The following is a 12,500-nucleotide window of genomic DNA, read 5'->3' as shown; positions in this document are numbered from 1 at the left end:
GGTTGTTGAGAGCTACTTCAACATCCAAGAGAACTACCGTTACCGATGGTATTTTTGAGTGCCTTTTTAACTAATCCAATCATTCTCTCAAATTGTCCTCCCCACCAGGGCGTGCGACTCAGATTGAATTGCCAGGTGATGGAGTTGCTGGTAAAGAACCCTTATAATCGTTCATCTCTCCTTACTTGTCGCATACACGCAGCTGCTCGCACAAAGCAGGGGCATCCAACGTCAATTTTCGGAAAATATCTGTTCGGAAGACTATTTGAGATCTGGAATTTTCGGAACATTTGTTGTAAAATTTCTTCCTTGCCTGCCTGTCCTAGGATTTTCGAACATCTGAAAAATGGTATAATTGCCCATTTTTAACGGATTTTTACCCTAAAAAGGTCACCTAGCATTTTCGGGAGCCTTTTTTCTGGCTGAACTTTTCGAAAAGGTAAGTTTTAATCCCTATAATTTTCGGATCACTAGACTTTCAGCTAGGAAATCCGAACAGATGAAAAATGTTTAGGGAATGAAAATACGCCTATATCTACCGTTTAAATACTAAAATACGTTTGACAATGCTATGTCTAAGTGGTTTTGAACTATATTCTCGTTGGGTGCCCCTGACAAAGGTTTGCCCATTGTCGGAGTAAATCCTCTTCGGTCTACCTCTACGAGCGATGAAGCGTTTAAGGCTTGAGAGACAGTCTGTCATTTCAAGGTTTGGTAGCATGTCCAGGTAGATGCCTTGCGTGAGACTGCATTCATAGAGTAAGGCGTACGCTTTGCCTTTTCTTTGTATAAGATCCGATATCTTAAAGGGCCAGCATAGTCCAGTCCTATGACTTGATAGGCAGACGTGCCCTGCGTGCGTGTTGGGGGAAGATTTCCAGGAGATGGGGCTTCGTAAGGGCTTGATTACCTTTTTCGCCAGGCGTCTCAGCCGAGCAATTGAACACCGTTTACGTTCGCGAACCTTGGCCATCGTCAGCCCCACTCTCCCGGGTAGAACAGTTTTGTGAGCACGCAGGACTAGTTTCTCGGCTTAGAAACGCGTTGGGTTTCTATGATAACGATTCTTTTTTTGATGCCACGTTAGCCAAAAGTAGAGGGTACTACAGATTTCTTATTCGGCTAAAAGCTACTTTACCAATTGCAAATAAATTGCAAAGTGAGTTTAATATAGATGTTACTAATTTGACCAGGGTCTATAGTTTGCCGAAATTAGTTTGTTTAGAAACTTTGTTACGCGATTTTCAATTTAAAGTACTTAATTATATAACCTGTACTAACATAAAGAAAATGGGTATAGTGGAATCTGATTTATGTACGTTTTGTAATTTAACTAAGGAAGATATTGAGCACTTATTTTTTAGTTGCTCGTTCTCTCTCATATTTTGGAAAGACTTTGAGTTATGTTGGAAGATATGTACGAATTGTAATACTAATTTAACCTCGCAAGTTGTAATTGTAGGCATCAGTGGCAATAATAATGTTTGTTTTTTGAATTACTGTATTATACTAGGGAAATCTATTATTTATTATTGTAGAAGAAATAACGTAAAACCAAATATACAATTATTTAAGGTTAAGTTAAAGCAAAAATACCAAACTGAATTGTATTTAGCTCAGAAGAATGCTACTCTAGACAGTTTTAATCAAAAGTGGTTATTCAATCCTCTGACGCTTAAATTTTGAAGGAGTATCCGTTGCGAAATGCATTTTCTGTTTGTCATGCCCGGTTCCTTTAGAATTTAGTGTTATAAACTTTGCTTAGCCTTAGTTTGTGGTTGTGCGTGTGTGTGTGTGTGTGTGTTGCATCTTCTAGCAATGCCTGTAATTAATCTTTTTTTGGAAATGCTATGTAACGGTGTAAATAAATAAATAAATAATAAATAAACAGGAAAAAATACATATATTGACGTTAAACTGCTGTTTTTTCTTTTCATTTAAATTTAATTAATTAATACAATATAAGAATCAGCGTTGATGCTTAGTCATAATGTTAGAACCTTTTTGACCAAAAACGCAGCAAAATTGCCACGATATTACTCATAGTTCCAGAGATGGAACATTTGAAATCTAATCGCTCACTGCTTAAGGGCCGCGTGTTTACAAACCCCCGGGACAACTCCATCCAGTATCCATGACCAACGTACACGAACAGGTACGATTCGTCAATGTAGGCTCTCGATTCGTACCGGCGTCCATGCACCACATGATCACATCACCACCACCACCACCATCATCATCATCATCATCATCATCATTTTATTTCAATGTTGAATTTAACAAATTGAAGAAATACACAGCCCGCATATAGCAAAGCAAATCGAGGAGGGCTGTATAACTTACAATCACATTTAAAAAGTTAGATTGATAGTAAGACAGGTAAATAAATAGGTATACACATACATTCACAGATAGCTAGCATTTACATAGAGCCAGAACCTATAAAAAGACATGAAACACAAGGAAGTAATAATAATAGCAAGGGTGTGATTAATGATAACCAGTAATTTTTGCGATTAACATTGAGACCTCAACATAATCATTCTCATCACCAAGCACCACGAGTAAAAATGAATTAAGTTTTTTTCCTTAGTTTGTGCAAGTCAGGCTTCAGGCAATTCCATAGCTTAGTTCCAAAAATGGAAAGCGAATTAAGTCGAATACTCAGTCTTGATTTATTAACCCATAAGTCAGGAATGGGACTGGACCAAACTTCCTGGTGCTACTACAATGAACCTCACCCTCAATGAAACACTTCTGAAGGAATCAAGACATTTTAGTCCATGGTCTTACGCTGGAGGAGTTACCTTTAAAGGGATACAAACATTTTTCGGGCGGAGCGTTTTGTATGGACTTCCATCAACCGGATTATCAGGGCGTACAGAAGAGTGGCGACAGGGTAGCATAAACCGACGTCCATGCACCACATGATTACAACACCATCATCATCATCATCATCATTTTTTCCTTAACAACCCATAAGTTACCAACATCAGAAAATCTAGTGTTACATGAACGAACGTCGGATGAACAGATGAAAAGATCACAGATATTCTGAGGAGCACAATTGATAGATGTGTCATACATAAGAGAACATACTGTTTGAAAATAAGGCATATTGAGGGTAAAACATTAGCGAAGACAAACAAAGAAATAGCATGAGAACATTAACGAAGAACTCGTTTTTGTAAGATAAAGATATTCCGCAAATAAACCTGTGCAGCTAGGTCCCAGGCAGAAATTCCATAGTAAGTATATGGGACAATCAGAGAACATTAAATACTCGAACATACATACACTTAAACACGTTCTGGTTGAGAAAAATTTCTTAAACTTGATTCCCATTCGTTTTGGGAGTGTGGTGATCCTCCTATCAAGTCGGGGTCATAAATCGGCTGATAATTCCCTATATAGGTCCCTGTATAGGCTCAATCGATGTTTGGTTGTTAAAGGTTGACTCAAAACGGATTGATCGGGGCGAGCGAGAGACCTCTCGATGTGTTAACTTCACAGCACTATACATCCTAATGCAAATGAGTGCAATGCTCACGTGCTACAGCTCACTGAGCAGAAAAGACAAAGGCCAGTATGCAATAACTGCATTCCTTTTTACCTGCCATCCCATGCGACAATTCAAACAAGTCCCTGTTTTTAGTTTTACCGTAAAGGAGGGGGGGGGGGGGGGCGGTAGTCACTTTCGAGGGATCGTTACTCGTTACTTCCGTGGAGCAAAAACCGTTATATAAAGTTGGTAAAAATGAACTCTTTTACGAAATAAAGGACGGAAATTCTTAAAAACAGTTCTTCAATTAATCAAATCAATTAACACTTTATTTAGACACGCACAAGAGCGAAGTAAGCTCGATCAAAATACGAACTTGTAAAAGAGACAGTTACAATTCTTGGTTCCAGTTTAAATCTATGCTGCTGCCACATGGGTGGGCTGCTATGTATAATTAATATCAATGCCTTGTTGTCAGTGATCGGCAGGGAAGCCGCCAAGGTCTCGTTTAGGGTTCCGCGAAGAAACACAGAATTACGCGAAGAGAAACAGAAGTCAAATTTTCTTTTTAACTTGTTTTTAGGGGGCAAAATTTGCTTAAGCCACGCCCAGATTGGTCTCCTTTAGGTGTCACAAAATACTTGAGCCACGCCCAGATGGTCTCCTTTAGGGGTTAAATTCAAAATTTCCGACGAGCATCCCCGTCTGTTCCATATTTGACTCCCCCCCCCCCCCCCGGGAAACTGTTCCTACTTCATGACGCTCTGCTATGGGTTAGTCTTCTGTAACAACATCTTAGTGCGATGGTCGAGTTTTCAATTCAAATTTTAAGAAACGTTCCTTTTAATACGCTCCAATTGAAATTGATGAGAATCATCTCGGCTTTTCCCAATTTTAGCACGGCCCAACATTTACTGATGAAGCACGAATTGACATTTCAGAGCGCTTCGTGGCATAAGCGATCGATACCATTCCTTACAGTAGATTGCCTTGAATCAGGTTACTGTACGTAACTTTCACCTGACTATTGATTGGAAAAATAAATACACTATTGAACCTGGGTCTCACCATTTTCGGAGAGGGGTTGGGGTGGTCTCGCAGGGTCGCTACTTTCGAGATTTATTGCCGTTACTTTTGAGGGTCGCCTTTTTCGGGGGCGAGGGGGGGGGGGGGGGCGGGGAATCGTTACTTTCGGTAGTTTACGGTATTGCAATAGCCTTGTGTATTACACGATGATTGGTATGAACCTGAAAGTGCTTCAAGTGCCGTTTAAATAAAAACTGAAAGCCGCTTGCTTGAAGACATTGGACAATTTAATTTCCTAATTTATTCACAAAAATAGGTTGATAATAAATTTTAATAATGTTGGTTTCTTGACGCCGTGGTCACTCCCTTCTCAACACAGATCTCTCCCCTTTTTTATACACGGGCGTTGGTTACACAGATAAAAGACATGTTGTATCGCAGCCCTTATAAGGACTCAAATTAGTGTCGATTCAAGAAAACGGTTGAGAAATGAATGACCATTCTTTACTATCACAGAATTACAGAACGCATACTATGTACTAAACGCAGACTGAGAATGAAGACTGTTTCTCTTCTGATATGTGACAACATGTCATCTAGAAACATGCCCAGTTTCATGCAATCGCTTTTCCGCGATCATCTTTAGTATTAGTGTGGAATATTAGCTTCCTTGCTCGTTTCTTCAAATATTTTGTCCTTTACAAAGCGGCCAGGCCACAGGTTATTAATCTGCTCATGCGGCTTACCTGGTTTGTCAGCTGAGGCTGCCCTGATGCGAAGACTGCGGACGACACACGTTCAAAGATGGTCATATGTTATGTCACTTGTCCTCGTTATCTCGATATTATATTGCGTGTTGCTATTGTTAAATATTGATATGACAGCTCAAGGACAAAGTGAGGAGATATGAGAAAGGCTTGAAATTCTATTTGGGAACGACTGTGGCCTGGCCGATTGGGGGTAGCATGTGATGATACCGATAGGTCTGGACCCCTATTGTTTACGATATATATATAGTTTTCAAAAAATTGTAACGGTCACTTTTGAAAATGTGTGTTGACTAGCATACGAAACGTAAGTTTTATAAAAATGCGTTGGAATACAATGTTTATCACCGCTGTTTGTGTTATTTTCTTAATCAAGCTACTATGGCCTAACAACAAGAGTTTATACGATATTGTTTTCCTTTTCTTTTTGTCTGTCATTTTAAATTATCCGGCTTGTTACCGCTGTACACTCGTTCCCACACTCCCGTTCTCGGTGCCACGTTCACCTGTTTTGGTAATGCACCTATCAATGTTAAGCCCCAGGAAGGGGGACGGGTATGAGGTGGTGATTTTGACATTTTCATTTAAAAAAATTCAATTTCCTCACCCCTGGGACAAAATAATTGGTCAAAATGTCCACCCGGCGGCAAGTGAAGGTTGTAAAATGTCCTTTGTACGATCAAAATTGCTAGCCTGGGGACGTCACCGTATGATCAAAATCTCTACCCTGGGGACAGACCTCACGATCAAACTCCCGTGGTTAGCCCGGCCCCCCCTCCCTGGGCCTTAACATTGATAGGTGGCCGAATTTGTGCGTATTCAATACTGAACTATATGCAGAGCCCGATTTAAACATTTCGCCTTAAGCGAAATTGTAAAACTGATTCTCTGCGCGGTGAAGCAGTGAAATAAAATCTGCACGTACGCATTACGTTCTCTATACATCTCGAGATCGAATGCCGCGGATTTGCAAAGTCAAGGCGTAAGGGAAATTCATTGTCCTTACCAGGCTAACCGTCTTGCGTGACTGTTAGGAGCGTGACAAAGGTAACTTCTATCCTCTCCGGGGAAATTCTTCATTCCTTCGCTATTGACGAAGATTTAAACTTTCCGCGAGTGCAATATTTGGCAATTTTTGATTTTCCCCGTTGGATTAGCAAGTTATTGTTTTCGCCGCTCGTGAGAATTATTCACAATGGCCTTTAATGATTACTTCAAGAATTGTTAACAATAGATTAACAATAGCTACACGCGAAAAGTTCAAAGTCCTCTGCGTAGGGCAATTCTAGTCTGCACAAAATAAACCCGCGACACGTGTAATTTGACAGTACAACGAGGGACACCGACAAGCAACCGTCTCAATCTCTTTGCACAACAACAAGATGGATTCCTTACAGGGTAAGTTGCTTTCTCTATTATCAAATGCTAATGAGGAGTTATAACATCTGAACGCTGAACAAAGGAAATCTCAACCAAGGCCGACTCTGTTTCCATTTCCGATAGCGACTTGAAGTTTTGAAATAAGCGTCGGCACGCGACAGGGTATAAGATTTGAAGTACATCCAGACTTTCTATTGCCGATTTACAGTGAAACACTACAGATTCTCGACTTTCCATTAAATACTCATTGCGATCGTCAGAAGTGTTAGTGGTCGTTAGTGGTTTGATGTTAGAAAGACTCCAAAGTCCAAGTTGATATAGATATTCCTCCCCTACAAAATTGGCTATTCTGTTTTTGTCACGCACGAAATTCGAGATTTGCGTTGGTGCTGAGAAATTATCATGTTATTTGGAAACCTGACTAAACTACAAATGAAGTCGAGCTGAACTTGAAATCGCCCCATCCGCTGAAATGAGTGTTTAAGAAGTTCAATGTCGGTTCCCTTTGTAGGTCCAAGTACGGCTAAACTCCATGTGACTTGAACGTTTGATTTATTAAAGTCAAAGTACGCGGTGCAAGAGAGAAAGTAATTGTCGAGTTAGGATCTCGAGTTGGATTTCGAGTTGGATTTTTGAGTCGGACATTGCGTTTATTTTACAATATAATTTTTTATTACCCGTCAGCCGTTCGTAGTTGCAAAGTTCGATTCGATCATTCCACCCCAGCTTTTTTTTTACTTCTAACAAATTTATTTATTTCATCACAACGCACTACTTTAATACAATTACTTACGTTACTTACACGGCCTTATACTTATACGACTTACAATACGATAGTTATGCACCGATCAACTCGACATCCCCCTCCCGGGCAAACCATGGGCATTTGAACTTTTGAAGATTGAATCGTTCAAATTCCCGTCCCCTCGGGCGCAAATAGTGTTGTCTGTCTGTTCCGCAACTTTTGAAGATCTTTTTTGTAAGCCAATCGCTCACAAATGCTGTATCTTTTCCTTCAAACTCTTCCCTCTCGTCCAAACACATGTTTTATGGCTGTTAGCGACTTCGGCGCCTGAAAAGAGAAATCATTTGAAACCTGACTTTCCGGGTTCAATTTTCCCCGCCACACGCAGGCAAAGGTCAAATTCCCCACTCGGGCACAGAACGTTGTCAAATGCCCGGGGTTTGCCCGGGAGGGAGACTTTGGAGTTTTGATAAATTTGATCGGTGTATTACTCCACTTACAAAAATAAATCATGGAACACGCGCACGCATCCACTCATCCACTCATCAGGACGTCACATGTCGATCAAAGTCGATCATCGAAAACGTAGTCGAAAAGTCGATAGTACTCGATATTTTATTTTATAGTTTAATTTGTCGATTGTCCAACCCGAACAGCGATAACTTGCCGGTATCGCATCAGATGGCAAAGAACAGCACACATCATCAAGCTAATTCGATTTAATTCAGCAAACAGTCCAATTTCTATCATTTTAAGCAGATTCATTGCTTTCCGATACAAAACCTTTATTAATCTAAACTTTGTAACACCTACTGATTCGTGACAGAGATTGGTTGCTTGCTGCCGGTATATTTCTAATGTTCATACAGTGAGCTTGCGCTTCCTGTGCTTAAAATAGAATGCCACCGCCGTCCGCAGTCCCGTAGTGGATGGATCAGAATGAAAACAAAGAGTCAAATGGACTGTCATCATCGCGGTCCGCAGTCCCGTAGATCTCGTCTTTTGTAGGTAAACTAGTGTAATTTAGATGACAAACATGACTGAGGGTGTTAACGAGGTCATACCATAAAGCTCTTGCAGTGTTTTTTTTTTTTTTTGGATAACTATTGCGTGCAAGTTCGTGCGTACGCCCACGAGGGACTCGATTTTACTCAGGCAAGTTATTTATGATTTAAAGGGGGTAGAAACTGTGGAGCTACGTCGGTGGAGACTATTACAAGATAAGTTGGTTTTATCGAATGGTCCATTGTATGCTTAGTTACCGGGCCTATGACTGAAAGTGAGGCTGGAGTTGACCTTGTTTTGAAACAGATCTCCCTCCTTTTCTTGTGTTAATGTTGTTGTCACTGCTTTTCTTATGCAAATTATTACTAATTAGCATAACAACAAGATCATTAACATAAGAAAAGGAGGCAGATCTGTATCATGCATAATAAGGTCAACACCAGCCTCACTTTCATTTAAGGGCCAGGTAAGTAAGCACACAACTGTAAAGAGGTCTATGGCCACCTCAGAGATTCGAAAGCAGACGTTTCGAGCGTCGTCGGAGCGAATCATGATTTAGATTGGATTTACCGCATTCTGAAGATGTCCTTCCCATTCCGTTTCATGTTGGTTTGCTCACGCTATAAAATTGATTAACTTTATAATGGCTTGCCATCCCAAGTATGATCCCCATGAAGTTTGTAATGTGTTCCTTGCGCTACAAAGTTGTTTACAAATCTGGCTGCCCTTTTAATAGTTTAACATCAAATTATCTTTAATTTCCGAAGCATTTTTGTGCATCGCAAGCGTTTTTCAATGACGAAAATAAAATTTAATTCAACTTCGATTACCGACACTGATTGACCTTGTCATATGCAAATGAGGGTCGACGACAAAGCTGTTGGATTTCGCTGCTCTTGAAATACCAACTGAACAACTTACCCGTAAACCAATATTCGGACCTTTGCTTTCGAACGCACCCCATTAATCTGATTATTGCTAGTAGCAACGAAAAACTAAGAAATTAGTTTCCACGACCAGCTAGAGACTAAACATCAACGAACTACAATAAATTGTCATGATACACCTGTAATAATGCATCATGTGATTTCCTTAAAAATTCTGGCCAAAATTACAATTTTTCGTGTATCCTACCAAATTTAGCGTCTCTGCAAAGTTTCATTTAAAAAATTGATGCAAACTCGTGTATTACTTTCCAAATTTTACAAAGACATGTATGGTAAGTTTGAGGTTCCATATTTCGGCACGTTTGCACAAGATATTTATGTTATTTTAGAAAACAATCCTAAGAAAATACACGCGCTGATTGGTTAAAAATCGTGTTTCTATGCCTCGATGGAAACAGAACTAGCACGAGCTGTTGACGTAGTGATGGCGCGAGCAAAGAGAATTTACATTTTGATAATTAGAGTTAACAAGTTGTTTTCCTTTTTCTCGTCGCGAGTTTTCTAAAAGAAATAGGTGACGTAAGGCAACCTTACACAACTCAAATTGCTCATTCTACTCAAGTCACAGAACATCAACAGATCAAAAGTCTCCATATTTTTCTCCAAAATAAAAAACAAACAACAACGACTGTGAAATAATTATTATTTCGCGCGAAAACATGATATCTTCACACTTGAAGATAACATGTTATTTTCACACGTGAAAAGATCATTGTTGCTATAGTTACATACGAAAACCGCCCCCGTACGTTTCGATACCTTTCGTGGGATGATTTAGTATTTCATTGGTGTTTATATAATAAATAGAATATTAAATGGCCGCTTGGAGATACGAAATTTCTCTTCTCGTGTTGAAAAGAAGAGAAATTTCGTATCTCCACGCGGCCATATAATAGCCTCTATTTATTTCACAGTTTTTAATTGTTATATGACAGTGTCAAATGTCTATGTCTGAATGCCACAAGAGCTATAAAATGCTGGGCTGAAATAAAACCAACCGTAATAAATAATTAGCGGAATTTTGGAGATGAACAAAGAGTGGTTTCCTATAGAAATAATAGTATTCATTTATATGCACCGCACTGGCTGGTGAATATAAAGCAACACAATTTGGCAGGGCTCCCGCTGGCACTCGTGACCTTTACAACAGAAATAAATTCTGTAGATTATCAATTCTCTGTTGTTCAGCTCTGAAGTTGTACTCACACAATTATTCGTCTCAGATGTACACTCAGTTAAATTTACAGAGTATTGCAAGTTTTTTTTTCTGATAGCTACAGAACTTATTTATTTATTTATCCATCAAAAGAAGTCATAATTTAAATGAGACTGTTGTAGGAAATTCATAATGAAAACAAAACGAAACAACAAGGAAGTCAAACTATTTAAGCTCAAACTATTTCACAAATGAGAGCAAATAATTGTTATCTTAGTAAACATATCTGCAAGATTCCAGCAGCTTGCACTGTCAATTTCTGAGCGAAAGTTTGGTAACTATTACACCGTTCCAATGGCATCAAACAATGGTTGTTCCTTTTCGGGAACCCAACCAATAAATGTTCTTCTCTTTCTTCAGTTAGGTAGAACACTCCAATGTAACGTAACAAGTACCGTATGCTAAGGTCTTTCTCAACGAAACTTCTTTTCCTTAGTCATTGTTGACACTTAATAGGCTCCTCGTCAATCGTCAATCTTTTGTCCGCCAATTTGATTCTCCTAGCTGGTGTCCATGTCTAGCTGTCCATGTCTCTATTTGTAGACTCGCGTGAGTTTGATTCAAGTCACGTGACCATAACATTCTCAGAATTGGTAGCCTTTCCTCCAGCGGTAAATGCAAAACTCAAGGCTCAAAATTACATGATGAGGCATTTCTACGCGATTTATCAGCACACGTACCATGAGGTTTTAAAGGAAGGATATTGTGAGCTTTAGTGGTAGCATCAGATATGAAAAATATACACCCAGCACGTACATCCAACACTTGCCCTACAAGTGAATTTATGGGGATGTCTGCTTTCATACTTGCCTAGCACATAAATTTAAAAGAATTTCTTTGAGCTTTGGCCGTGAGTTCATCTACCAAGTTACAATGTACGCATGAACCCTGTACAATGAGCAAATTAGAGCAGGTTACCTCTGAATTGCAGTGTAATTATACACATCGTGCATGCGTTTGGTTACAAAATATGGGATCAAGATTTGGAATTTTGTGTGGCGGAATAACAGATAAAGGTTGGTTATTCCCTTCTGCTTGACTATAATTAATCATGACTGTGTTCTTGTGAAGAGCATCGCCATCTAGAACTCGAGTAAGACTTCTCAACCTTACCCTATACATCTTTACATCTAAAGTAAATAATTTCAATTCTTGTTACTGATCTTAAATTTGTTTGGTTATTTCTTCCGTTATATTTGTTATTTAAAGTTGCAAAAATATTTTGAGGCATAACATCACTGCTACTCACAAAGGTGAGGAGTTACTAGCTTAAGACTGAACTATTTTTATCACGGGCACCCAGCGTCAATTTTCGGAAAATATCTGTTCGGAAGACGATTTGAGATCTAGAATTTTCAGAACATTTCTTGTAAATCTTCTTGCTTGCCTGCCTCTCCTATAGGATTTTCGAACATCTGAAAAATGGTATAATTGCCCATTTTTAACGGATTTTTACTCTAAAAAGGTCACCTAGAATTTTCGGGAGCCTCTTTTCTGGCTAAAATTTTTGAAAAGGTAACTTTTGATCTCTATAATTTTCGGATCACTACACTTTCAGCTAGGAAATCCGAACAGATGAAAAAATTTTAGGGGATACAAATATGCCTATATCTACCGTTTAAATACTAAAATACGTTTGACAATGCTATGTTTAAGTGGTTTTGAACTATATTCTCGTTGGGTGCCCCTATTTTTATGGGAATTTCATGTTTAATACTTGTTTCTGTAACAAGCAAATGGCATAATATCTTGCCAAAAATAAAATGTGTGGGGACTAGAATCTTGCTTGTGGTGTCTCCATCAGAGCTACATGTTGCGAGGCAAAGCTGAAAAAGAAGGCTTGTCACAGATCTTTAATAAGGACTTACATGATTCCTGCAAACACTTACATGTGCCTCTGCTGCATGTCCTC

The 12,500-nt window shown here is 39.2% G+C and overlaps 1 protein-coding gene across 1 annotated transcript in view; it reads left to right on the top strand.

Annotated features, from left to right (window-relative positions):
• The first annotated feature begins 6,544 nt into the window (after positions 1-6,544).
• LOC137996761 (uncharacterized) overlaps positions 6,545-12,500 on the top strand; it is an 8,280-nt gene continuing 2,324 nt past the window's right edge. Inside the window, exon 1 of the mRNA XM_068842336.1 lies at positions 6,545-6,693. Within this exon, the coding sequence (XP_068698437.1) occupies positions 6,678-6,693 (16 nt within the window). The 5' untranslated portion in view covers positions 6,545-6,677. The remainder of the gene's footprint in view (positions 6,694-12,500) is intronic.

Source organism: Montipora foliosa, chromosome 1 (genome assembly GCF_036669935.1).
Source record: "Montipora foliosa isolate CH-2021 chromosome 1, ASM3666993v2, whole genome shotgun sequence".
NCBI lineage: Eukaryota > Metazoa > Cnidaria > Anthozoa > Scleractinia > Acroporidae > Montipora > Montipora foliosa.
The sequence above is the reverse complement of the archived record's forward strand: the minus strand, read 5'-3'. Positions and strand labels throughout refer to the sequence as shown.